This window comes from Melospiza georgiana, chromosome 33, assembly GCF_028018845.1.
Source record: "Melospiza georgiana isolate bMelGeo1 chromosome 33, bMelGeo1.pri, whole genome shotgun sequence".
Classification (NCBI taxonomy): Eukaryota; Metazoa; Chordata; class Aves; order Passeriformes; family Passerellidae; genus Melospiza; species Melospiza georgiana.
This window is the reverse complement of record NC_080462.1, coordinates 1289680-1316564: the sequence shown is the minus strand read 5'-3', so window position 1 is coordinate 1316564 and position 26885 is coordinate 1289680. Positions and strand designations below refer to the sequence as shown.

The 26885-nt window shown below is 49.2% G+C and overlaps 1 protein-coding gene across 3 annotated transcripts; it reads right to left on the bottom strand.

Moving 5' to 3' along the window:
- Nucleotides 1-88: 88 nt before the first annotated feature.
- On the bottom strand, nucleotides 89-24380 carry DAP3 (death associated protein 3). Of its 3 annotated transcripts, none has more exons than XM_058042825.1 (14): nucleotides 24324-24380; nucleotides 23390-23453; nucleotides 22259-22313; nucleotides 15499-15621; nucleotides 11771-11872; nucleotides 9108-9216; nucleotides 7514-7606; nucleotides 6537-6667; nucleotides 6326-6406; nucleotides 4893-5051; nucleotides 3527-3586; nucleotides 1068-1157; nucleotides 289-406; nucleotides 89-198 (listed from the first exon to the last, which is right to left on the bottom strand). In XM_058042825.1, the coding sequence occupies exons 3-14, from the start codon at nucleotides 22307-22309 to the stop codon at nucleotides 113-115; spliced, it is 1203 nt and encodes a 400-aa protein (XP_057898808.1). In that variant the 5' UTR covers nucleotides 22310-22313; nucleotides 23390-23453; nucleotides 24324-24380; the 3' UTR covers nucleotides 89-112. The 3 variants fall into 3 exon arrangements, with proteins under 3 accessions (XP_057898808.1, XP_057898811.1, XP_057898810.1); XM_058042828.1 differs by having other exon boundaries at nucleotides 22268-22313; XM_058042827.1 differs by lacking the exon at nucleotides 24324-24380 and adding an exon at nucleotides 24109-24307.
- Nucleotides 24381-26885: the final 2505 nt, after the last annotated feature.

Below are 26885 nucleotides of genomic sequence, written 5' to 3'. Positions count from 1 at the left end.
GGGAGCGCGTCACGGGGCCCGCCCCGGACGGGCGGGGACGCCAGCGGGGGCGGGAACGGGCGCGGGACACGGACACGGACGCGGGGAGCGGCGGAACGGAGCCTTTATTGCGCTACAGGGGCCCCGCCAGGCGGTCCAGCTGCCGCGGGTTGGAGCCGCTGAGGAATCGCAGCTCCGCTTTGCCGTCCTCCGTGTGCGCTGCGAGGGAAAAAACAGAAAAACTGAGCTGGAGGAGGGAGGGAGGGATGGAGGGAACAGCTCCGGTTTTCCCCCTCACCCAGCACCGACCTTTCTCGTGCTGCAGCCACCTCCGCTCCAGGTAGTAGCCGTAGCAGCTCTCGAACTCCCTGGGGCTGTAGTTGGGGACCGGGATGGGCACAAAGGGGTCCAAGGCATCGAAACCCTCCTGGGAAGGGAGGTCAGGCACGGTCAGTGCTGGGGGCTGGCTGGGGACACGGCCCAGAGCTCGGTCACGGAGCTTTGGAGGATCCAGAGTTGGAAGGGATCCCCCAGTCGTGGCCCTGAGACAGCCCAGCGATGCCATCCTGTGCCGGGGAGTGGTGTCCAAGTGCTCCTGGAGCTCTGGCAGAGCTCGGGCTCCCTGGGGCTGTGCCCATTCCCTTCAGGAGAAAAGCCTTTTCCTGCTGTCCATCCCAGTCCTTCCAGATCCAACCTTTTCCTGCCCTCCAGCCCAGCCCTGCCTGACACAGCTCCAGGCATCCCCTTGGCTCCTGTCCTGCTCACAGAAATCAGAGCTGCCCCTCTGGAGCAGCTGCAGATCCCTGAGATCTCCTTTCAGGCTCCTCTTTTCCAGCTGGACAGAAATGCCCTCAGATGCTCCTCATCCTCACATCCCTCCTTGGGACACCCTCAGCAGCTTCAGACCTTTCAGATTGTGATGCCCAGGGCACTTTTGGCTCCCCTGGCACTCAGGGCACTGCTGACCCAAAGGTGTGTGTGACCCTCACCAGCGTCCCCTTGAACAGAACCAGCTCACCAAACATTATTTTCGTTTGTTTCCCAATGTGAAGAGGGGGAAAAAAAACCCCAAAGAGGCTGTGACTGACCTTTCCCAGCAGCTCCTGGGGAGTGTAGGCAGAGCTGGGCTTGAAGAGAGAGCCAGTCTGGCTCAGGGTGGTCACAATGGCACCTCCACTCTGGAAAGCAGAGCAGAAATAAAAATCCTGTCGGCTGCAAACTCACTGCTGGTTCAGGATCAACCCCTGAGGCGTTTTTTTATTGCAGGATGGAGCTGCTGCAGCAAGTCCAGAGCAGGGTTCCATGGTGGAGCCAGGCTGGAGAAGGGAAAGAGTTCAGAGCCCCTCCAGGGCCTGATGGGGCTCCAGAAGAGCTGGAGAGGGACAGGGGACAAGGGATGGAGGGACAGGACAGGACAGGGGGAATGGTTTCACAGCAATAGGGCAGGGTTGGGTGGGATATTGGGAAGGAATTCCTGGCTGTGAGGGTGGGCAGGCCCTGGCACAGGTGCCCAGAGCAGTGCCCAAGGCCAGGCTCGATGGGGCTGGAAGCACCTGGGACAGTGGGCAATGTCCCTGCCCATGGCAGGGGTGGCACTGCGTGGGCTTTAAAATCCCATTCTGGGATCTGGATTCTTCAAAAATTCTGCAAGATTAACTTTTTATCATGCTCCAGACCACACTAACCAGGCTGCTCCATGTGAGCACAGGGAAAATGAATATACAGCTCATGTTCCCAGGGTTGGCATTAAAACTTTTCTTACTTATTATGGGTTTTCTATGCCAACAAGTGAAATAATTTAAAATGGACTCTCCTATACAGCTTTAGTTGTTCTAGCTCTGGGGACTGAAAAAGCAGCAGGAGGAGTTGATCTCCTGCAGCAAAATGTTGAGAAAGCAGAAGTTCTCACTAGCTCAAAGCACTCACAACCCAAAGGGCTGTCAGACACCTCCAGCTCAGGGTCCCCCAGCAGAGCTTGCCAGGAGGATCAGAAAATGCTGCTGCAGATCCCAGCTGTGCTCATTGTGCTCACAAACACTGCTGAGACACTGCAGCTCTCCCTCAGCACTGCTGCACTCGTGGCTTTGGGCTTGTGGCAGATTCATTGCTGGGATTTCACTGCTGGGGTTTCATTGTTGGGATTTCCCTGCTGGGGTTTCACTGCTGGGGTTTCATTGTTGGGGTTTCATTGTTGGGGTTTCATTGTTGGGATTTCATTGTTGGGATTTCACTGCTGGGATTTAATTTCTGGGATTTCACTGCTGGGATTGCATTGCTGGGGTTTCATTGTTGGGATTTCACTGCTGGGATTTCACTGCTGGGATTGCATTGCTGGGATTTCACTGCTGGGATTGCATTGCTGGGATTGCATTGCTGGGATTGCATTGCTGGGGTTTCCCTGCTGGGGTTTCACAGCTGGGATTTCACTGCTGGGATTTCACTGCTGGGATTTCACTGCTGGGATTGCATTGCTGGGGTTTCACTGCTGGGATTGCACTGCTGGGATTGCACTGTTGGGATTTCACAGCTGGGATTGCACTGTTGGGATTTCCCTGCTGGGATTTCCCTGCTGGGATTTCGCTGCTGGGATTTCGCTGCTGGGATTTCGCTGCTGGGATTTCACAGCTGGGATTTCACTGCTGGGATTGCATTGCTGGGATTTCACTGTTGGGATTGCACTGCTGGGATTTCACTGCTGGGGTTTCACTGCTGGGATTGCATTGCTGGGATTTCACTGCTGGGATTTCACTGCTGGGGTTTCCCTGCTGGGATTGCACTGCTGGGGTTTCACTGCTGGGATTTCACTGCTGGGGTTTCCCTGCTGGGATTTCACTGCTGGGATTGCACTGCTGGGGTTTCCCTGCTGGGATTGCATTGGTGGGATTGCATTGCTGGGATTTCACAGCTGGGATTTCACTGCTGGGATTGCATTGCTGGGATTGCATTGCTGGGATTTCACAGCTGGGATTTCACTGCTGGGATTTCACTGTTGGGATTGCACTGCTGGGATTGCATTGCTGGGATTTCGCTGCTGGGGTTTCACTGCTGGGATTGCATTGCTGGGATTTCACTGCTGGGATTGCACTGCTGGGATTGCATTGGTGGGATTTCACTGCTGGGATTGCATTGCTGGGATTGCATTGCTGGGGTTTCGCTGCTGGGGTTTCACAGCTGGGATTGCATTGCTGGGATTTCACTGTTAGGATTTCACAGCTGGGATTGCATTGCTGGGGTTTCACTGTTGGGATTTCACAGCTGGGATTTCACAGCTGGGATTTCACAGCTGGGATTTCACAGCTGGGGTTTCCCTGCTGGGGTTTCCCGGCTGGGATTTCACAGCTGGGGTTTCATTGTTGGGATTGCATTGCTGGGATTTCACTGCTGGGATTGCACTGCTGGGATTGCATTGCTGGGGTTTCATTGCTGGGATTGCACTGCTGGGATTGCACTGCTGGGATTTCACAGCTGGGATTTCACAGCTGGGATTTCACTGCTGGGATTTCACAGCTGGGATTTCGCTGCTGGAGAGGCAGAGCCTGGAACTCACCCAGTCGTTCCTCAGCATCTTCCGCAGGTTGTGCACGAGCGTCAGCTCCTCTGGAGAGACCTGGTGGAGATGTCTGCATCATTTCATTGCCAGCAGCTTCAAATTCCCCTCCCCTCCTTCCAACCAGCCTGGCAGGATCATTTCTACCCTCCAGGCACGTTTTTATCTTTGCTTTCCCTCAAAGCAAGCCTGAGTCATGCTGCACTGAGCACCAGCCAGGCCCTGCCCCTCCAACAACACCCACCTGCACTTCTGCCTCAGGGAGAGACAGGGAAAACTCAGGAAAATTTGTCTAAAGCACAATATGAACCTTTTAGGCCCCTCCAAAGCCTGAACATTTTCAGGGGTTGCCACAGAACTAAAATTAAGCAGCTCCTCCCTGCAGCAGGAATCCCCCAGGGCAGAGCTCTGGGGGAATGATGCCTTAGGATTTTAGCTTTTATAATTTTAAAACATTACATATATATATTTTAAAATATATTTATAATTTAAAAATATTATATATAAAAAAATTTATATATTATAAATTTTCTATATCTGTAATCCTGCAATTCTTTGGTGTATAACTCTAAACTCCATACACACTGCTAGCTACAGCTTTCCCATTTTGGGCAGACACAAAAATTCCTCTCCAGGCCTGGCAATCAAGGACACCTCACTGTCTCAAGCCTTGAGAAATGTAAAGTAAAAGTGAGTTGGGGGGAGCAAATTTGGGGTAAATTATTTCATTACCTGGAGCTGTAATTGGAACATTAACCCCCAAAATAGAAATGAACCAAATTTCTAAAAGTGTGAAACCTGTGATGTGATGTCTATTTTGTGTGCAGCTCCTGGGGCCTTTGTCTGCCCAAAATGTACCTGAAGGCCCCTCAATAAAAATAACTGCTTTTATTCTCTTAATTTTATCTGGCCTAAAGAAGAACAATTTGCTCTAAAACTTCTATCTTGCTTCATACTTCTTTCTGTAGTCTAAAACCCCAAACTTTTAAGTTTTGTTTGTTTTTAGGTAACCCAAAAAGGCACCTGTGGAAGAGGTTTTACAGTGACTTGAGTGAGCCAGAGAAAAGCTTGAGAAGAGGATCCGTGTTTACACCAGAAAGAATTTTCTTGGTTTCTGTGTCAAGGTTGTTGACACAGAAACCAAGAAAGAAAGGAGGAGAAATAAGAGAAACTACGAGCACTTTGCCTGTCTGTCGTGACGAATGAGTAAAGCGTCAACTTCTGAGTTTTGAAAGAACGTATAAAAAGCATGTGTGGCGATGCTTTTTATATAAAAAAAACCAGGTTTTTTTTGAAGAGAAGCCTTCAGAAATGGAGTGTTTTTGGCACTGTGACCATCCCAGCCCTCCCCCAGGCCCATCCTCACGGGGCTCTTGTCCTCCTTGCTCAGCGTGGTCCTGCCCCAGAGCGCGTTGGCGCCGTCCACGGCCACCAGCAGCCGGCGGGGCCCGCGCTGGCCCTGCAGCCTCAGCTCCCTCAGCAGAGCCCCCACGGCATCGCTGGAGCTCCGGACCCGGGCCAGGCCCTGCGGGGACACAAACACAAACACGGGGACACAAACGTGGGGACACAAACACAAACACGGGGACACAAACGCGGGGACACAAACAAACGCGGGGACACAAACGCGGCTCAGCTGCCTCTGTCCCCGGCTGGGCTCTGTTTGTCATCTCTTAGAGACAGGGCAGTTAGCTGCTGTTCATTGTTAAAATTAACACTGTTTAACACTGTAAAAATCATGTGGGGCAGTTATCTGCTATTAATTGTTAATATTAACCCTATTCAACGCTGTTAAAACAGGGACACAAATGCGGCTCAGCTGCCTCTGTCCTGGGCTGGGCTCTGTTTGTCTCTGTTAGAGACAGGGTTCCTGTTTATTGTTGTTAGCTGCTGTTTGTTGTTGTTGGAAAAGAAATGAAATTTAGCAAAATGTTTCATTACAGTGAGTTGTGTGTGAGCTGGTTTGTTAAAAAGCAGTTTTGTAGCCGTCGAAAGTGTGTGTTGGGTTTTGTGTGTAACCTAGCAGGTGGTCTTAGGGATTTAATAAATATTTCAACTAGGGCAGGAAAGTAAGAATGCTAACCTGTCTGTTAGAGACAGGGCAGTTAGCTGCTGTTCATTGTTAAAATTAACACTGTTTAACACTGTAAAAATCATGTGGGGCAGTTATCTGCTATTAATTGTTAATATTAACCCTATTCAACACTGTTAAAACAGGGACACAAGGCATGGCTGCTTCTGTCTTAGTTTGGGCTCTGTTTGCCCTCTTTAGAGACAGGGCAGTTATCTTCTCTTAATTGTTAAAATTAACACTGTTTAACACTGTTATAACCAGGTTGGGGCAGTTATCTGCTGTTAATTAAAATTAACACTGTTAAAACCAGGTTGGAGCAGTTATCGGCTGTTAATTATAATTAACACTGTTACAACCAGGTAGGGGCAGTTATCTGCTGTAAATAATTATAATAATTCAGAGGGAGAGGATTTCTTGCCAGGGATTGACTTTTGGGCAGCTCCTCCAGGGGAAGACAAACTGAAAGTCAACAACCTCTCCCAAGAGCAGCCTGAGCACACCAAAACATGGAAATTTCAAATTCTAACTTTGCCACCCGCCCAAATTCTCTGCGCAATTTTCTTTCCAGATCCACCACATCATCTTTGCATGCATAGGGAGACACCTCCTATTTTTAAGATTTTTAGGACTCGGGTTTTTAACATTTTTAGGAGCAATCTGTCCCACAAGCCCAGGATGCTCTGGTCCAAGGTGAGGCCACACCAGCAGCAGAGTTTGCTCCTTACCTGCTCCACCACTTCCCTCAAAGGTCTGCCCTCCTCTGTGCTCTCTCTTTTGCCCCAAATGTATTTTTTTTGTGTTTTTATCTGTGGGGGGAGAAAACAACGATGAGATTGGGGATGACAAAGGCTGGGTGGCAGAATGTGGTGCAGCAGAAGCACCAGAGGGATGCAAAGTGCTTTTCCTGCAGGGGTTGGGGTTTTTGCAGCCACAAACCTCGTCCAGGAAACGTTCATTGGAGGCTTTGAAGTTCTTGAGCCACACAGAGGCCTGCAGAGGCTGATCCAGCCTGTCCTTCTTGTAGGAAGACTGGAAAAGCTCCTTGCAGTTCTTCACCCACAGATGAGCTGTCAGCAAAAAAAAAAAAAAAAAAAAAAAAAAAAAAAAAAAAAAAAAAAAAAAGAAGTTGGTTTGACTTTTATTTTAGTTTTTTGGTTTGTTTTTTTTTTTTTTTTTTAGGCAAAGTAATGGTATGAGGTGGGGTGTTTGTGCAATGCTCTATTTTATTTGGGTTTGGTTTTGGTTTTTTATTTTTGTGTTTTATGAGCCTTTTCCACTATGAAAAAACAAGGACGGATTGTGGTGGGATATCCTACAGCTCCCAAACAATCTCTTCCCATGCTCATTACAATGGAGAAAACCAAACTGGCCCCAAGGATGTGTGAAAATAACTAATTATGCTCTATTTTATTTGGAGATTTTTGTGTTTTATGTTTTATGAGCCTTTTCCACCACAGAAAAACAAGGATAGTTTGTAATGGGATATCCTACAGCTCCCAAACAATCTCTTCCCATGCTCATTACAATGGAGAAAACCAGACTGGCCCAAAAGATGAGCAAGTGAAAAATCACTAATTATGCTCTGGTTTATTTGGGGTTTTTTGTGGTTTATGTTTTCTGTTTTATGAGCCTTTTCCACCACAGAAAAACAAGGGTAGATTGTGCTGGGATATCCTACAACACCCAAACAATCTCTTCCCATGCTTGGTAACAATGGAGAAAACCCAACTGGCCCACAGGACATGTGAGCAGGTGAAAAATAACTAATTATACTCTACTTTATTTGGGGTTTTTGTGTTTCATGAGCCTTTTCCACCATGGAAAAACAAGGGTAGATTGTGCTGGGATATCCTAGAGCTGCTGAAGCAGCTTCTTGGGGTGTTTGGTGTGTAGCAGAGCCCTGTTTTTCTCACCATCGGGGACGTGCACCACCAGCCAGCCCTGCCTGGAGCAGTAGTGAACCACGTGGCACAGGGTCATGGTCTTGCCTGTTCCCCTCTCACCATCTCCAGCAAGATCTGTCAAGGAAAGGCTCTGAAAAAACCACTTCAGTTTGTGTTGACTGTGATTCCTGCAAGAAAGGGAGCTCAGAGCAAGGATTTCACCCAGAGAGCTCCTTCTCCCTGTCCCCCAGCCCACTGCCCTGTGTGCTGACCCTCTCTGAAGCTCTGTGTTAAAATTAAAGAGTCAAAATTAAAATTAGGAGTTAAAATTAAAGAGTTAAAATTGAAATTAGGAGTTAAAATTAAAGAATTAAAATTAAAATTGGGAGATAAAATTAAAGAAACCCAAGCTCTGAGCTCCCTGAAGTGCCCAATCCCTGCACTGAGCACACACCACAAGAATGTACAAAAAACATGAGTGCTGTAATAAAACCAGGTTTGGAGCCTCCTGAAAATGGAGTGTGCTGCTTTGTCTCAACTACAACACAGCCAAATATTCCTGTAAATTCTGAAAATATTCCTGTAAATTCTGGAAATATTCCTGTAAATTCTGAAAATATTCCTGTAAATTCTGAAAATATTTCTGCAATTCATTTTGTGCTTGGATGTTAGACTGGAATGAAAGTCCCCACGTCCTGAGACCAATCACCCTCTGCCCTGCAGGAATTCCTTGTGTTTCTCCTCATTCCACCCCAGGTGAAGGATACAGATCACATATCTGCTTCTGAAAATGGAGTGTAGCTTTGTACTGTCTCTGTCTCAACTACAACACAGCCAAATATTTCTGTAAATTCTGAAAATATTCCTGTAAATTCTGGAAATATTCCTGTAAATTCTGAAAATATTCCTGTAAATTCTGAAAATATTTCTGTAATTCATTTTGTGCTTGGATGTTAGACTGGAATGAAAGTCCCCACCTCCTGGAGACCAGACCACCCTCTCCCCTGCAGGAATTCCTTGTGTTTCTCCTCATTCCACTCCAGGTGAAGGATACAGATCACATATCTGCCTTCTGAAAATGGAGTGTACTGTCTCTGTCTCAACTACAACACAGCCAAATATTCCTGTAAATTCTGAAAATATTCCTGTAAATTGTGAAAATATTCCTGTACATTCTGAAAATATTCCTGTAAATTCTGAAAATATTCCTGTAAATTCTGAAAATATTCCTGTACATTCTGAAAATATTTCTGTAACTCATTTTGTGCTTGGGGAATGAAACTCTCCACCTCCTGGAGACCAGACCACCCTCTCCCCTGCAGGAATTCCTTGTGTTTCTCCTCATTCCACTCCAGGTGAAGGATACAGATCACATATCTGCTTCTGAAAATGGAGTGTATTGCTTTGCATTGTCTCTGTCTCAACTACAACACAGCCAAATATTCCTGTAAATTCTGAAAATATTCCTGTAAATTGTGAAAATATTCCTGTACATTCTGAAAATATTTCTGTAACTCATTTTGTGCTTGGGGAATGAAAGCCCCCAACTCCTGGAGACCAGACCACCCTCTGCCCTGCAGGAATTCCTTGTGTTTCTCCTCATTCCACTCCAGCTGAAGGATACAGATCACATATCTGACAGCAGGGTGGGCGAAGTTGGAGCCCTTGAGGTAGGTGAGGATCTCCAGCGCCGGCCTCCGCACCATCAGCCGCGCCTCGTTGAAGGTCTGGATCTGAGGAGGGACCAAAGTGTCACCAAAGTGCCACCAGCTGTGCCAGCCCTGCTCCCAACCTGCCTGCAGGCTCCCAGCACCCCCAGCTATTCTCCAGGCTGGGGATTGAAGGCACCTGAGGTGGTTGTTCATGGTCACACTCAGGTTTTGTTGTTATTTCTTATCTGTGTTACAGCCTCACAACCATGAGCTCTGCAGCCTTTCATTAACCAGGCACAAAATGGTTAAATATCTCTTGTTACAAGGTCTTTTGAGACCAAACCATCCAATTAAGAAATGATATTTAGATTATTCCCCTTTTACCCCAATAACTGATCCCTCCAAGCCTGCAATGCAGACTTTTCTGTCTAATTACAAAATGCCACCCAAACCCATGAAGAAGAAAGAAGGTAAAGAAGAAGAACCTGTCTTTGCTCTAAAACTTCCATCTTGCTTCATATTTATTTCTATATTCTAAAATCCCAAACTTTAGTTTTGTACTTAGTGATGTTACACACTTCTAACCAACTACACACCTGTAATTTTAGTATTATTAATTAATTTTTGAAGCCTTCTTTACAGCTAGATTATTTCCCTTTTAATGACACTTGGATTATTTCCCTTTTAACCCAATCACTGATCCCTCCAAGCCCACAATGTGGAATTTTCTGTCCAATTACAAGACATCACCCAAACCCATGAAGAAGAAAGAAGAAGAAGGTAAAGAAGAACAATTTTGCTCTAAAACTTCCATCTTGCTTCATATTTCTTTCTATATACTAAAATCCCAAACTTTAGTTTTGTATATAGTGATGTTACACACTTCTAACCAACTACACACCTGTAATTTTAGTATTATTAATTAATTTTGAAGCCTTCTTCACAGCCTCAGGTCAATTGTAGTGTTCTCTTGTGGGTCTGTGCCAATTAAGAACTGACACCTGGATTATTTCCCTTTTAACCCAATAACTGATCCCTCCAAGCCCACAATGTGGAATTTTCTGTCCAATTACAAAATGCCACCCAAACCCATGAAGAAGAAAGAAGGTAAAGAAGAACAATTTTGCTCTAAAACTTCTACCTTGCTTCATATTTCTTTCTATATTCTAAAATACCAAACTTTAGTTTTGTACTTAGTGATGTTACACACTTCCAACCAACTACACACCTCTAATTTTAGTATTATTAATTAATTTTTGAAGCCTTCTTTACAGCTAGATTATTTCCCTTTTAATGACACTTGGATTATTTCCCTTTTAACCCAATCACTGATCCCTCCAAGCCCACAATGTGGAATTTTCTGTCCAATTACAAAGTGCCACCCAAACTCATGAAGAAGAAAGAAGGTAAAGAAGAACAATTTTGCTCTAAAACTTCTACCTTGCTTCATATTTCTTTCTATATTCTAAAATCCCAAACTTTAAGTTTCCTACTTTGTGATATTACATGCTTCTAACCAACTACACACCTGTAATTTTAGTATTATTAATCAATTTTTGAAGCCTTCTTCACAGCCTCAGGTCAACTGTAGTGTTCTCTTGTGGGTCTGTGCCAATTAAGAACTGACACCTGGATTATTTCCCTTTTAACCCAATAATTAGTCCTTTGAAGCCCACAATGTGGATTTTTCTGTCCAATTACAAAATGCCACCCAAACCCATGAAGAAGAAAGAAGAAGGTGAAGAAGAACAATTTTGCTCTAAAACTTCTACCTTGCTTCATATTTCTTTCTATATTCTAAAATCCCAAACTTTAAGTTTCCTACTTAGTGATATTACATGCTTCTAACCAACCACACACCTGTAATTTTAGTATTATTAATTAATTTTGAAGCCTTTTTCACAGCTAGATTATTTCCCTTTTAATGACACCTGGATTATTTCCCTTTTAACCCAATCACTGATCCCTCCAAGCCCACAATGTGGAATATTCTGTCCAATTACAAAGTGCCACCCAAACCCATGAAGGAGAAAGAAGAAGGTGAAGAAGAACAACTTTGCAGAGCCTGACACAAATCAGAATTTTCTACCAAGGTTGTTGACACAGAAACCAAGAAAGAAAGAAGGATAAACAAGAGAAACCTGCAATTATTCCAATAAGCATTTTGTTTGTCTTTTCCTGACTAATGAGTAAATGTAAACTTCTGAGTTTTGTAAAAATGTATAAAAAGCATCCATGCTGGAATAAAACCAGGTTTGAAGCCTTCTGAAAATGGAGAGTGTTGCTTTGTGGAAAATATTTCTGCGATTCATTTTGTGCTTGGATGTTACAGATGAAAAACACTGGAACAAAAAGGTGGAACCCTCAAACTCTGCTGCCCTGGGTGCTTGACTCATCTCTTTCAGATGTTGAAAACAACAGAAAGGGCAAGGAATAACTGAGGAATAACTGCTCTCTCTCATTCCAACAGGAAAATATCCCAGATCTGGTTCTCCCCACACAGAATCGTGGAATTGGGCTGGATGGGAGAACCTTGAAGATCATCACACCCATGATCCCAGGTTGTTCCAAACCCTCCTCCAGCCTGGCCCTGGGCACTTGCAGGGCTGCAGGAATTGCCCCAAAGCTGCAATACCTGCTGCTGGAAACGATGGGGCAGCCCATGGGGGAACACAGCCTTCACCTCCTCCAGGGGGATGTTGTACAGGCGGCCCTCGTGCTGCTCCGTGTGCTTGGCCTGCGAGAGAAAAGGGGAATTGGCACCGTGGGAAATGGGAATTGGCACCCTGGAAAAGGGGAATTGGCACTGTGGGAAATGGGAATTGGTACCCTGGAAAATGGGAATTGGGACCCTGGGACAGAAAATGGCAATTGGGATTCTGAAAAAGGGCAATTGGTACCATGGAAAATGGGAATTGGGACCCTGGAAAATGGGAATTGGCACCCTGGGACAGAAAATGGGAATTGGGACCCTGGAAATGGCAACTGGCACCCTGGAAAATGGGAATTGGTATTCTGGCAAAGGGCAATTGGCACCCTGGAAAATGGGAATTGGCACCCTGGGAGAGAAAATGGGAATTGGGATTATGAAAAAGGGCAGTTGGTACCATGGAAAATGGGAATTGGCACCCTGGGAGAGAAAATGGGATTTGGGACCCTGGAAAATGGGAATTGGGACCCTGGAATATGGGAATTGGCACCCTGGAAAAGGGGAATTGGCACCCTGGCAAAGGGGAATTGGTACCCTGGAAAATGGGAATTGGCACCCTGGGAGAGAAAATGGGAATTGGCATCCTGGAAAATGGGAATTGGCACCCTGGGACAGAAAATGGCAATTGGGATTCTGAAAAAGGGCAATTGGCACCCTGGAAAATGGCAATTGGTATTCTGAAAAAGGGCAATTGGTACCCTGGAAAATGGGAATTGGGACCCTGGAATATGGGAATTGGCACCCTGGAAAATGGGAACTGGGACCCTGGAATATGGGAATTGGCATCCTGGGAGAGAAAATGGGAATTGGCATCCTGGAAAAGGGCAATTGGAATCCTGGAAAAGGGGAACTGGCACCCTGGGAGAGAAAATGGGAATTGGTACCCTGGAAAATGGGAATTGGCACCCTGGAAAAGGGGACTTGGCACCCTGGGAGAGAAAATGGGAACTGGGATTCTGAAAAAGGGCAATTGGTACCCTGGAAAATGGGAATTGGGACCCTGGGAGAGAAAATGGGAATTGGGACCCTGGAATATGGGAATTGGCACCCTGGGAGAGAAAATGGGAATTGGCATCCTGGAAAATGGCAATTGGCATCCTGGCAGAGAAAATGGGAATTGGGACCCTGAAAATGGCAATTGGCACCCTGGAAAATGGGAATTGGCATCCTGGAAAATGGGAATTGGCACCCTAGAAAATGGGAATTGGCATCCTGGAAAATGGGAATTGGCATCCTGGAAAAGGGGAATTGGCACCCTGGCAGAGAAAAGGGCAATTGGGACCCTGAAAAAGGGCAATTGGTATTCTGGAAAAGGGGAATTTGGATCCTGGGAGAGAAAATGGGAATTGGCACCCTGGAAAAGAAAATGGGAATTTGGATCCTGGAAGAGAAAATGGCAATTGGGACCCTGGAAGAGAAAAGGGCAATTGGTATCGTGAAAAAGAAAAATCCTGGCTGTTCTAGAGGTGCCCTGCTGGAAGGAGGTGTCAAAAACTTCTTTTTCCCAAGCTCATTTCAAACTGGATTTCCTGGAGTTGTGCTGGACACAGCAGCTGAGGTTTTCCAGAAGAGCAGGACTCCATTCTCAGCTTCATCCCTGACCTGCTGCATGACTTTTGGGCAAATTCCTTCACTCTCCTGCTCAATGTGGGTGGTTTATCCTCGTGTTTCCTCACTTGGAGCTTTGCTGATGGCAGGAAACATAAACTGAGCAAAAAATGTGATTTTTAGTGGCTTTTTGAGCCCCATTTCAAGGGGATTGTGGGGGGCAGGAGCTGGGGTGCCCCAGCCAAAGATTTGCACAGGTCACAATCCCTGACCTGCTGCATGACTTTTGGGCAAATTCCTTCACTCTCCTGCACAATGTGGGTTTTCCATCCTCGTGTTTCCTCACTTGGAGCTTTGCAAATGGCAGGAAACATAAACTCTGAGCAAAAAAATGTGATTTTTAGTGGCTTTTTGAGCCCCATTTCAAGGGGATTGTGGGGTGCAGGAGCTGGGGTGCCCCAGCCAAAGCTGTGCACAGGTCACAGTGGCAGAGGCAGCTGCCTGGCAACCCAAAAGGAGGCACAGCACAGAGGGGACAGAGGGGACAGTGGGGACAATGGTGGCCATCTGGCCTGTGCTGTGCCATCCTCGGGGTCACGTGTGAGAGATCATCTCCTGCTGCTGTTTCCATAGAGACCCCAGAGGAGCCACAGAGGCTCCAATGGCACAGCAGCACCTCCGAGCTCCTTCCATTCCCTCCCTGCCCTTCATTTCATGCTCCAGACACACACAGAGCTGTGCTGGGGCAGGGCTGTGCTCAGGGCAGTCTGGGCTGTGATTTTTATCCTTTCATCCCCTCCACAGCCAGCCCAGGGAGGGTTTCCCAGGGAAGAATAAGGCTGGAGTTGGGATTAAAGGTGTCTGAGCCCGTCCCAGCTGCTGCAGCCTCATCTGAGCAGCTCTGGAGAGGGGACCAACCCCTGTGCCCAGGAGCTGTCACTCCATCCTGAGCAGGGGACAGTGGTGGCAGGATGGCCCTGGTGGCACCCAGGGGACAGTGGTGGCAGGATGGGGACAGAGGTGACCCCAGGGCACAGTGGTGGCAGCCAGGGCTGGCTGTGGCAGGGGGAGTGGTGACAGGATGGCCCTGGTGGCAGCCTGGGGACAGTGGTGGGTGGCAGGATGGCCTCAGTGGTGGCAGGATGGGGACAATGGTGACCCCAGGGGACAGTGGTGACCCCAGGGCACAGTGGTGGCACCCAGGGGACAGTGGTGGCACTCAGGGGACAGCGGTGGCAGGATGGGGACAGTGGTGACCCCAGGGGACAGTGGTGGCAGGCAGGGCACAGCAGTGGCAGGATGGGTTCAGTAGTGGCACCCAGGGGACACTGGTGGCAGGCAGGGGACAGCGGTGGCAGGATGGGGACAATGGTGGCACCCAGGGCACAGCGGTGGCAGGATGGGCACAGTGGTGATCCCAGGGCACAGTGGTGACCCCAGGGGACAGTGGTGGCAGGATGGGGACAATGGTGACCCTAGGGCACAGTGGTGGCACCCAGGGCACAGCGGTGGCAGGATGGCTCTGGTGGCACCCAGGGCAGAGTGATGGCAGGATGGGGACAGTGGTGACCCCAGGGGACAGTGGTGGCACCCAATGGACAGCAGTGACAGGATGGGCACAGTGGTGACCCCAGGGCACAGCGGTGGCACCCAGGGCACACTGGTGGCACAATGGGGACAGCGGTGGCACAATGGGGACACTGGTGACCCCAGGGGACAGCGGTGGCACCCAGGGCACACTGGTGGCAGGATGGGGACAGCAGTGGCACCCAGAGGACAGTGGTGGCAGGGCAGGATGGCCCCAGGGCACAGTGGCGGCACCCAATGGACAGCGGTGACAGGATGGGCACAGTGGTGACCCCAGGGCACAGTGGTGGCACCTAGGGGACACTGGTGGCACCCAGGGCACAGCGGTGGCAGGATGGGCACATTGGTGACCCCAGGGGACAGCGGTGGCACTCAGGGGACATGGTGGCACCCAGGGGACACTGGTGACCCCAGGGCACAGCGGCGGCACCCAGGGCACAGCGGTGGCAGGATGGGGACACTGGTGACCCCAGGGCACCCTGGTGTCAGGATGGGCACCCGGTGCCAGGCTGACTCACCGGGTCGCTCTCGCTGGTGTGGAAGATGGCTCGGGGCGCTGCTGCTGCTGCTGCTGGCACAGCCGGGCCGGGCACAGAGCTCAGGGCAGCCCTGGCCGCGGGCAGGGCACTGCCACGCTCACGCTGGGGACACCGGGGGTGACAGGGATTAATGAATGTCACATGTGCTGTGCTGGAAATTTATCCTGTGTTCATTCCTTAGGTAGTGTGTTAAATGCAGTGGTAGGTTATAATGTTAAAATAGAAACGATGCTACAATGTTAAACATTATTATTTTTATGTTCACATAATACATAAACATGTATTAATTTTCTTAAGGAATGTGTTAAATATAGTTTTAGATTACAACATAATCTAAAATTAGATTATAACAAAATGTTAAAATAGAAATTATGCTATAATGTTAAACATTATTAATTTTTATGTTCACATAATACATAAACATGTATTGTGTTAAACATGTGTTAATTTTCTTAAGGAACGTGTTAAATATAGTTTTAGATTATAACATGTTAAGAGAATCTATGCTATAATGTTAAACATTATTAATTTTTATGTTCATGTGTATTATGTTTATATAATACATAAACATGTATTAATTTTCTTAAGTAGTGTGTGAAATACAGTTTTAGGTTATAACATAATGTTAAAATAGAATCTGGGCTATAATGTTAAACATTAATAATTTTTATGTTCACAAACCCTGCACCTGATTTTTACCCAAAACACAAAACTTGAGGTTTTTCACCCAATTTACACAAAATTCCTTAAGATGCCACATGAAACCATGAAGGCCTCACTCCACACTGAGGAGTGGCAGCACCCTGAAAATTCAGTCTAACAATCCATAATCAATTACCCAGGGATTAGTGCAGCTCTGCCCACTATTTAATATTCCACCTCACTGAGCCAAACCCTGCACCTGGGTTTTACCCAAAATTTCAGGATTTTTCACCCAATTTACACAAAATTCCTTAAAATGCCACATGAAACCATGAAGGCCTCACTCCACACTGAGGAGTGGCAGCACCCTGAAAATTCAGTCTAACAATCCATAATCAATCACCCAGGGATTAGTGCAGCTCTGCCCACTATTTGATATTCCACCTCACTGAGCCAAACCCTGCACCTGGGTTTTACCCAAAATGTCAGGATTTTTCACCCAATTTACACAAAATTCCTTAAAATGCCACATGAAACCATGAAGGCCTCACTCCACACTGAGGAGTGGCAGCACCCTGAAAATTCAGTCTAACAATCCATAATCACCTCAAGCTCTGCCCACTATTTGATATTCCACCTCACTGAGCCAAACCCTGATTTTTACCCAAAACACAAAATTTGAGCTTTTCACCCAATTTGCACAAAATTCCTTAAGATCCCACATGGAGCCTCACTGCTGGAAGGGCCCACACTGAGGAGTGGCAGCACCCTGAAAATTCAGTCTAACAATCCATAATCAATCACCCAGGGATTAGTGCAGCTCTGCCCACTATTTGATATTCCACCTCACTGAGCCAAACCCTGCACCTGGGTTTTACCCAAAATGTCAGGATTTTTCACCCAATTTACACAAAATTCCTTAAGATGCCACACGAAACCATGAAGGCCTCACTCCACACTGAGGAGTGGCAGCACCCTGAAAATTCAGTCTAACAATCCATAATCAATTACCCAGGGATTAGTGCAGCTCTGCCCACTATTTCATATTCCACCTCACTGAGCCAAACCCTGCACCTGGGTTTTACCCAAAATTTCAGGATTTTTCACCCAATTTACATAAAATTCCTTAAAATGCCACACGAAACCATGAAGGCCTCACTCCACACTGAGGAGTGGCAGCACCCTGAAAATTCAGTCTAACAATCCATAATCACCTCAAGCTCTGCCCACTATTTGATATTCCACCTCACTGAGCCAAACCCTGATTTTTACCCAAAACACAAAATTTGAGTTTTTCACCCAATTTGCACAAAATTCCTTAAGAACCCACATGGAGCCTCACTGCTGGAAGGGCCCACACTGAGCAGCGGCAGCACCCTGAAAATTCAGTCTAACAATCCATAATCAATTACCCAGGGATTAGTGCAGCTCTGCCCACTATTTAATATTCCACCTCACTGAGCCAAACCCTGCACCTGGGTTTTACCCAAAATTTCAGGATTTTTCACCCAATTTACACAAAATTCCTTAAGATGCCACATGAAACCATGAAGGCCTCACTCCACACTGAGGAGCGGCAGCACCCTGAAAATTCAGTCTAACAATCCATAATCAATCACCCAGGGATTAGTGCATCTCTGCCCACTATTTGATATTTATAATCACACTCCCCACACTGATTTCCCTGCATCCAGACTCTGGCATGAGGACCCAGACGTGGCTGAGGAACCAAACCAAGCCAGCTCAGCTGATTAATTCATTTTTTTTTTTTTTTTCCCCAGCCAGACTGCTGAAGCCTGCCTGCAAAGCCCAGCCAAAACAGGCGAGGCAGGACAAGCATTTTATTATGCTGTGCTGAAAGAAAACACAAACATTTGCCAATGATTTGCAAAGTGCATCCTCCAGACAGGCTCTGAGAGCCCCTCAGCAGCACTGACAGGGCTGAACAGAGGCAGCAGTTTCTGATTTTTGTGCGTGGGGGTGAGAGCAGCAGAATGCAGAGCTCAGAGCAGGGACAGCTGTGGCGTGGCACAGCTCTGCTGCCACCTCAGGGAGCCACTGCAAAGCCACCAGGGCTCCGGGGAAAGTGGGATCAGGCACATTCCAGATGCCTGAATCAGCATTTGGGCACTCGGCCTCCTGTTAGGGAAGGAATGAAACCCAGCCCGGAGCCTCTGGGACAAACAGCTGCAGTGCAAACAGGGAGATCACCCAGCACATCTTGTTCCCACGTTGCCCTTTTCCTCCTCAAATGCAAATTATCCTTTAGGATGGCTTATTATAGTTGAAAACCCACAGAGCTGACAATTTACAGCCTCGAGCAAGGCACAAAGATGCCAGTTTAGCACATGAATAAATACAGAAGGCAACTCTTGCCACCCGATCACCCAGAAAATGCCAGCCCTGAGTTTGGAATATACCACGAGTTTATAAATTAATATTATATCCTGAGTTTAGAGCACCGAGGTGCTTGGTCCCTCCTCCCAGCATCCACCCCTGGGCTTTGGAATGTCAGGAACATCCACAGAGCTCTGCACAGCCATCCTTGGGCTTTGGAACTCCAGGAACACCCACAGAGCTCCCCTGCAGCCCTGCTCAGCCACCCCCAGCCCATCCCCATCCCCACAGCCTCCCCTAGCGCCGTTTTCCCGGAGCAGAGAGAGGATTTCGGGCTGGTGTTTCCATCTGCCCGAGGACAGGAGCCGCCTCTCCGGCATCCCTGAAATGGCAGCGAAACCATCACGTGGTGCCCGAGCTGAACCGGGAGCGCCGAGCCGGGAGGTGGAGCTGTTCCCGCACCTTCCCGGGATCCCGGGATGTTCCTGCATCTTCCCGGGATCCCGGGCTGTTCCTGCACCTTCCCGGGGTGTTCCCGCATCTTCCCGGGATCCCGGGCTGTTCCTGCACCTTCCCGGGGTGTTCCCGCATCTTCCCGAGATCCCGGGCTGTTCCTGCACCTTCCCGGGGTGTTCCTGCATCTTCCCTGGGATCCCGGGATGTTCCTGCACCTTCCCGGGGTGTTCCTGCACCTTCCCGGGATGTTCCTGCACCTTCCCGGGGATCCCGGGATATTCCTGCACCTTCCCGGGGTGTTCCTGCATCTTCCCGGGATGTTCCTGCACCTTCCCGGGATGTTCCTGCACCTTCCCGGGGATCCCGGGCTTTTCCCGCATCTTCCAGGGATCCCGGGCTGTTCCTGCACCTTCCCGGGGATCCCGGGCTTTTCCCGCATCTTCTCGGGATCCCGGGATGTTCCCGCACCTTCCACAGATCCCGGGCTGGGGAATACCCGGCTGGTCCCGAATCTTCGGGGATCGCGGGCTGCTCCGGCATCTCCCGGGAACCCCGAGCTGTTCCCGCACGATCCAGGGATCCCGGGCTCTGGGAATGCGAGGCTGGTTCCACTTGTCCCTCAGATCCTGGGCTGTTCCTTCATGTTCCACGGATCCTGGGCTGGTCCCGCCCGATCCAGGGATCCCGGTCTGGTCCCACAAGTTCCAAGGACCCCGGGCTGTTCCCACATCTTCCAGGGATCTCCGGGAATGCCCGGGCTGTTCCTGATGTCCCAGGGATCCTGAGCTCAGGAATGCCAGGCTGGTCCCACTTGTCCCACAGATCCCGGGCTCTTCCTTCATGTTCCACGGATCCTGGGCTGGTCCCGCATCTTCCAGGGATCCCAGGCTGTTCCCGATATCTCATGCATCCCGAGCTCCGGGAATGTCGGGCTAGTCCCACATCTCCCACAGATACTGGGCTGGTCCCGAACCTTCCAGGGATTCCAGACTCTTCCCGGGCTCTGGGAATGCCGCGCTGGTCCCAATATCCCAGGGATCCCCAGCTGTTCCCGATGTCCCACGGATCCAGGGCTCTGGGAATGCTGGGCTGCTCCTGCACCTTCCAGGGATGTTCCCGCATCATCCAGGGATCCTGGGCTGCTCCTGCACTTTCCAGGGAGCCCAGGCTGGGGAATACCGGGCTCTTCCTGCTTGTCCCACTGATCCCGAGGTGTTCCTGCATGATCAAAGGATCCGGGCTCCTCCCACATCTTCGGGGATCGCGGGCTTTGGGAATGCCGGGCTGTTCCCACACCTTCCTGGGGATCCCGGGCTGCTCCCTCATGTTCCACGGATCCCGGGTTGTTCCTGTATCTTCCAGGGATCCCGGGATGGTCCTGCACGATCCAGGGGTTCTGGGTTGGTCCCCCCATGTTCCAAGGACCCTGGGCTGGGGAATGCCAGGCTGCTCCTGGCATCCTCCGGGGATCCCAGGCTGTTCCCGATGTCCCAGGGATCCAGGGCTCTGGGAATGCTGGGCTGCTCCTGCATCTTCCAGGGATCCTGGGCTGCTCCTGCACCTTCCAGGGATTCCAGGCTCTGGGAATTCTGGCTCTGGTTCCGCTTGTCCCACGGATGCCGGGCTCTTCCTTCATGTTCCATAGATTCTGGGCTGGTTCCTGCATCTTCCAGGGGTCCCAGGCTGCTCCCACATGTTCCAGGGGTCCCGGGCTCGGGAATGCTGGGCTGTTCCCTCATGTGCCATGGATCTCGGCTGTTCCTGATGTCCCAAGGATCCCGGGCTGGTCCAGCACGTTCCACCCCAGGCTGTTCCCAAAGTCCCACAAATCCCGGGCTGTTCCTGCATTCCCAGAGATTCCAAGCTCTGGGAATGCTGGGCTGGTCCCCCATGTTCCAAAGACCCTGGGCTGTTCCCACATCTTCCAGGGATCCCGGGCTGGTCTCCCCTGTTCCAAGGACCCTGGGGCTGGGGAATGCCAGGCTGCTCCTGCATGATCCAGGGATCCCAGGCTGGAAATGCTGGGATCCCTGGAAATGAAATGCTGGGATCCCTGGAAATGAAAAACTCGGGGAATGCCGGGCTGGTCCCACTTGTCCCATGGATCCTGGGCTCTTCCTTCATGTTCCATGGATCCCAGGCTGGTCCTGCATCTTCCAGGGATCCTGGGCTGTTTCTGATGTCCCAGGCTGTCCCTGATGTCCCCTGTTCCAAGGACCCTGGGCTGGGGAATGCCAGGCTGCTCCTGCATGATCCAGGGATCCCAGGCTGGAAATGCTGGGATCCCTGGAAATGAAATGCTGGGATCCCTGGAAATGAAAAACTCGGGGAATGCCAGGCTGGTCCCACTTGTCCCACGGATCTCAGGCTGGTCCTGCATCTTCCAGGGATCCTGGGCTGCTCCTGATGTCCAAGGGATCTCTGAGAATGCCAGGCTGCTCCAAATGTCCCAGGGCTCCTGGGCTCAGGAATCCCAGGCTGTCCCTGATGTCCCGGGGATCTCTGGGTATCCCGGGCCGTTCCCCGATGTCCCGGGAATCTCTGGGAATTCTGGGCTGTTCCCAATGTCCCAGGAATTCTGGGCTGTTCCCACAGCCTGCCCAGGAAGGGAAGCACAGCACAGCCACAGCTGCAGCCACCTGGCTGTGCTGGAGGGGAAAAGCCTGGAAAAGGCAGCAGCAAACCACAAACCACACTGAGCTGGAGCTCTTCTCCATCAGGAAAAAAAATTCCAGGCCTGCTCCATGGGCTCCTGCTGCTGTTTAGGGTTTAAGGAGGCTCTTGGATGGCACAGGGATGCTGTGAGCTGGGGAAGAGTGCATCACCACACCCACCCAAAGCACTGAGCCATTTTTTGGCTCAGAAAATGAAAAAAAAATAAAAGGTTTTTGTCCCAGAGGGTGCTGGGCACAGCCCCAAGGCTGCCAAAGCTTCAGGGCATTGGGAGATCCCAGCACAAGGGGGGATTGCAGGGCCAGGATTCTTCCAGCTGGGGATATCCCAAAGTTCTGTGATTTTTGGCAAAACCCTTCCCACAGCACCTGTGCAAGGCTGCTGGGTTGTTCCTCTGGACATCCCAGCCATGCAGAGCTGTGGAATAATCATTTTTCCTGAGAAACACCTGAATGGAAGGTGCAGGATCTCAGAAGTGGCTCTGCCTCTCCAGACCCCTCAGGGAAATGTGGGAATGCTGGAGCTGCTCTTCCCTCAGCCCACAATGGGAATTCACTCATTTTCTGTGCTGAAAATTATCATTCCAGGCCACTGGAAATCACAAATATTGGAAATAGCACCAGGCTCTTACAGGGCTTACCTTCAGAGAATGGCACACGAGTCCTTTCAGGCTCCTCAGCATTTTCCTGCAGGAACAAAAGTGGATATTTTATTTTTTTTTATTTTATGATAATTATGATAATATTCTGATTATTTTATGCTGAGAGAGAACTGTTTGTGTTGAAAGACCTTCATGACAAAGCAGAGAAATAATTCAGAGCAAGTGTCAGGTGCTCTGCAGTAACACAGAGTGGTGGTCAGCACCACTTGCTTAGGAAAAGCTATTAAGAAAATGAAATAATAATAATAAATTTTAATAATAATAATGAAATTCAATAATAATAAGTTTAATAATAATAAAATATAATAATAATAGTTATAATTATAATAGTAATAATGGTAATAATAATAGTAATAATAGTAATATAGTAATAATAACAACAATGCTGCCATGCCATTAAAATAAAAATTAAAAATAGTTATGAATTAAAAAAAATTGAAATTTAAAAACATTTAAAATTAAATTTTAAGATTTTAATGGAATAGTTTAACACAGAATAAATAGTTTAATGCTCTGCAATAGCACAGACTGGTGATCAGCACCGCTTGCTTAGGAAAAGCTATTAATAAAATGAAATAATAATAAAATATAATAATAATAAAATATAACAACAACAACAATAATAATATAGCATGCCATTAAAATAAAAATTACAGATAATTTTACATTTTAAAAATTGACATTTTTAAAAAATTTAAAATTAAATTTTAAAATTTTTAATGGAATAGTTTAACAGAGAATAAATAGTTTAATGCTCTGCAATAGCACAGACTGGTGATCAGCACCACTTGCTTAGGAAAAACTATTAATAAAATGAAATTATAACTATAACGATGATGATGATGATAATAATAATAATAATAAATAATTATACATTAAAAATTTTAGATTTTTTTAAATTTGAAAATTAAATTTTAAAATTTTAATGGAATAGCTTAACAGAAAATAAATAGTTTAATGGAAAATAAATTTTTGGTTTTTAAACCCCCTTTATCAGGGACTTTTTCCCAGAACCTTCCAATGAGAAAAACCTGATATTGCCTACGATGCTTTGAGAATTCTTGGGTGCAGTAATTTGCATCCAGAGGGAGAATTAATTACCTGAATTTTGCCCAGCAGGAGCTGCTGCCTCGGTGGAATTGGTGAGCAAACCAAGCTGGTTCACCTGCACAAAAGAACATTTGCACTGTTACTGCAGGGAGCAGGAAAACAACCCCACAGGGCAGGCTGTGAACGCTCTAAATTTGAATTTTCATTCCTCCACCTCAAATAAACACGGGGTAAAAAAGTAAAAACCCAGTCCTGCTATTTCAGCAGTGAGCAAAAAGGGAATTTTGGCGGTGCACAGCAAGGAGAAATCCTGCAGATCCCATTGATTTCACAGCAGTTTTAGCTGCAAAGAAAGCAGGGATGGGAAATCTTCTTGCCCAGACACAGCCAGGAAAATGAAGGAGTCACAAATCCTGAATTATATGAATACTTGATTTTTTTTTTTTTAATTTGATTTTTTTTTAAATTTGCTGCTGGCTCCTTTAAAACCCGCGGTTAATTTTGGGCATTCTGACAGAATTCTGTCAAATTCTGACAGAATCCCTGAACGACCAGCGCAGCTTTAGGGTTCAGTACCGGGGGAAGGAACGGGAATCACGGCCCTGAGCGCACCGGGGCCGGGTTAGAACAGCCCCGGTGCACCGGGAGAGCACCGGGAGCGCCACGCGCGGATTTCCGTGGGTTAACCATTAAAATCACAAACAACGCACCCCAAAGGTGCCCTTACAGCCACCAGAACGCCCCGTTTGTCCCAATCAAACAAAACCAACCGAGCGCGGCCCGCTCCTCCCGGTGCCCCCCACGTGCTGCCCGTGCTGAGGGCTCCGCTCCCCACTCCCGGTCACAGCGGGGGCCGGAGCGGCGCGGCCGTTCGGGTGCAGCCCCGGGGAGAGCGGGAGGGCGCGGCCGAGCCCTGAGGGAGCCGCGGTGTGACCGAAGGGGCCGCGGTGCCCTCACGGTGTCCCCACGGTGTCCCCGCACTCACCGGGCCCGCCGGGGCCGCTCCCGCCGCGGTGACGGCGCCGCTACGGGAAGCGCTGAGGGACAAAAGAGGCGTGGCCACGAAGGGCGTGGTCGCGTGGGCGTGGTCGCGGGCGTGGCCTCGCTGTTTCTGAGGGAGCGCTGTTAATTGATTTAATTAATTTCATCCCTCCGCGCCGCGTTCGGCAGGGACAGAGCGGGTTCGTGGGAAGGTTTGCAGCAATGGGGAAATGAAATCAGAGCGCTGGGATGGGGCGGATCGAGGGGCATCGCTGTGTGAGGGCAGGGACACCCCAGGGCACAGATTTGGGACCAGGTGGGTCTGGGGTACCCAGGCAGGGACACCCCAGGGCTCAGGGCTGCTCCAGGTGGGTCTGGGGTCCCTAAACAGGGACACCCCAGGGCTCAGGGCTGCTCCAGGTGGGTCTGGGGTCCCTAAACAGGGACACCCCAGGGCTCAGGGCTGCTCCAGGTGCCTCTGGGATCCCCAGGCACGGAGCCCCCACAGCCTCTCTGGGCTGTGCTCAGGGCTGGGCACTGCCCAGGGCAGCAGTTCTGCCTCCTGGGCAGGGGCAGCTCCTGGGCTCAGGCCCTGCCCGTGGCTCTGGGGCCATTGCTGGGCCTGGAGCAGAGCCTGGGGCTGCTCTGACCTCTGCTCACTGGGATGGACTGGGACAGACTGGGACAGACACAGGGACAGACCCAGGGACACTCAGGGACAGACAGGGACACCTGGGGACACTCAGTGACTCTCAGGGACACCGAGGGACGCCCAGGGACACCTGGAGACACCCAGGAACAACCAGAGACACCCAGGGACAGACAGGGACACCTGCAGACACTCAAAGACACCCACAAACAGCCAGGAGCACCCAGAGACACTCAGGGACAGCAAGGGACACCCAGTCACACCCAGGGCTGAGGCCCCTCTCCCTGGGGTTCCTCTCCAGGCTGAGCAGCCCCAGCTCCCTCAGCCTTTCCTGGGCAGGGACCCTCCAGGCCCTTCAGCACCTTTGTCACCTGCAGGAGCTCCCTGTCCCTGCTGTGCTGAGGGTGCCAGAGCTGGGCACAGCCCTGCAGAGGGTCAGCACTGCCCGCAGCACTCCCTGACCTGCTGGGAATGCTCTTCCTCACCCAGCCCAGTATTTTGTTGGCCTTCTTGGCCTCCAGGTCACAGTGCTGGCTCGGGGACAGGCTGTTTTTCATTTCTGAGGGGTCATCTGGGTCCTCAGGATTGAATTTTGCATGCGTAGTGCAGGAGCAATTTGCTGTTCATGGTTTCACTGCCAGGTTTTCAGGTATTGACAACTTAAATCTCTGCTTCTGCAAAGAATTCACATTTCTTTTTGCTGTTTAGTCCCAGGGAGTTTTGTTCATTTGGATCTTATGTATACGTATGCATATACATATACATATACATATACATATACATATACATATACATATACATATACATATACATATACATATACATATACATATACATATACATATTGTTTAATATGTATGCGTAAAAATATGCTTAAAAATACATTTTTAAATTAATTTCTCCTATTTCTGGCAGCAAATAAAACACTATTTAGCGAAACAAAGCATTATTTCACTGAATAAAACACTATTTAACAGAAATTGCAAATGGCTGTAGAAATTCCCATCAGATATTGTGAGCATCATTCCCAAAATATGAAGGATATGGAATTGTTGGAGGAATTCTAGTGGGGACAACAATGTCACTAAAAGGGCTGGGGGAGTTGGGAATATTCAGCCTGGAGAAGAGCAGGATCTAAAAGGGGCTCCAGGGAGGTGGAGAGGGACTCTTCATCAGGAACTGTAATCATAGAACAAGAGGTAACGGGTACAAATTGACAGAGGGAAAAGTGAGGTCACCTGTTAGGAAGAAATTCCTCCCTGTGAGAGTGGGGAGCCCCGGCAGAGGCTGCCCCTGGATCCCTGGAAGTGTCCGAGGTCGGGCTTGACAAGCCTTGAGTGATCTGGACTGGTGGGAGATGTCGCTGCCCAGGGCAGGAAGGTTGTGCCTTAAATACCCTTCAAGCTCCATCCCAACCCATGAAGATCCTACGATTCCACATTCACTCAAAGACTTTAACAACCCACAAAACCGGCAAGCGCGTGGGTGTGGCATTCAGGCAAAGATGGCTTTGGGGATGAAAAAACCACCTGCATCATTTTGGGGCAAAAATTCCCCTTTTCCTTCCCCTCCTTTTCCTTCCCCTCCTTTTCCTTCCCCTCCTTTTCCCTTTTTTCCCTTTCCCGACCCCTTTTCCCGGTGGGCGTGACCTGAATAATGAGGGGCGTGGGTTATCGGTATATTTACATATTTAGGGGCGTGGCCAATACGGGGGCGTGGCCGTCACACCCTCTGCCCCGCGGGGGTGTGGCCGCGCTGGAGGCGTGGCCGGGCGCGGAGGGGGCGTGTCCGGCGGCGGGGGCGTGGCCGTGCGCTCGCTCGCGGCGGAGCAGGAGCCGCCGCCATTTTGGTTCCGCCGCCTCGCTCGGCTCAGGCCCCGCCGCGGCGGCCGCTCGGTCCCGGTCCCGCCCCGGCCCC

Coding starts and splice junctions, on each gene's coding strand:
- DAP3 (XM_058042825.1), bottom strand. CDS start 22,309: ATGCTGAGGAGCCTGAAAGGACTCGTGTGCCATTCTCTGAAGGTAAGC. Junction 6,668..7,513: donor GGTGGTGCACGTCCCCGATG/GTGAGAAAAACA, acceptor TTTTGCTGACAG/CTCATCTGTGGGTGAAGAAC. Junction 407..1,067: donor CCCAGGAGCTGCTGGGAAAG/GTCAGTCACAGC, acceptor CTCCCTTCCCAG/GAGGGTTTCGATGCCTTGGA.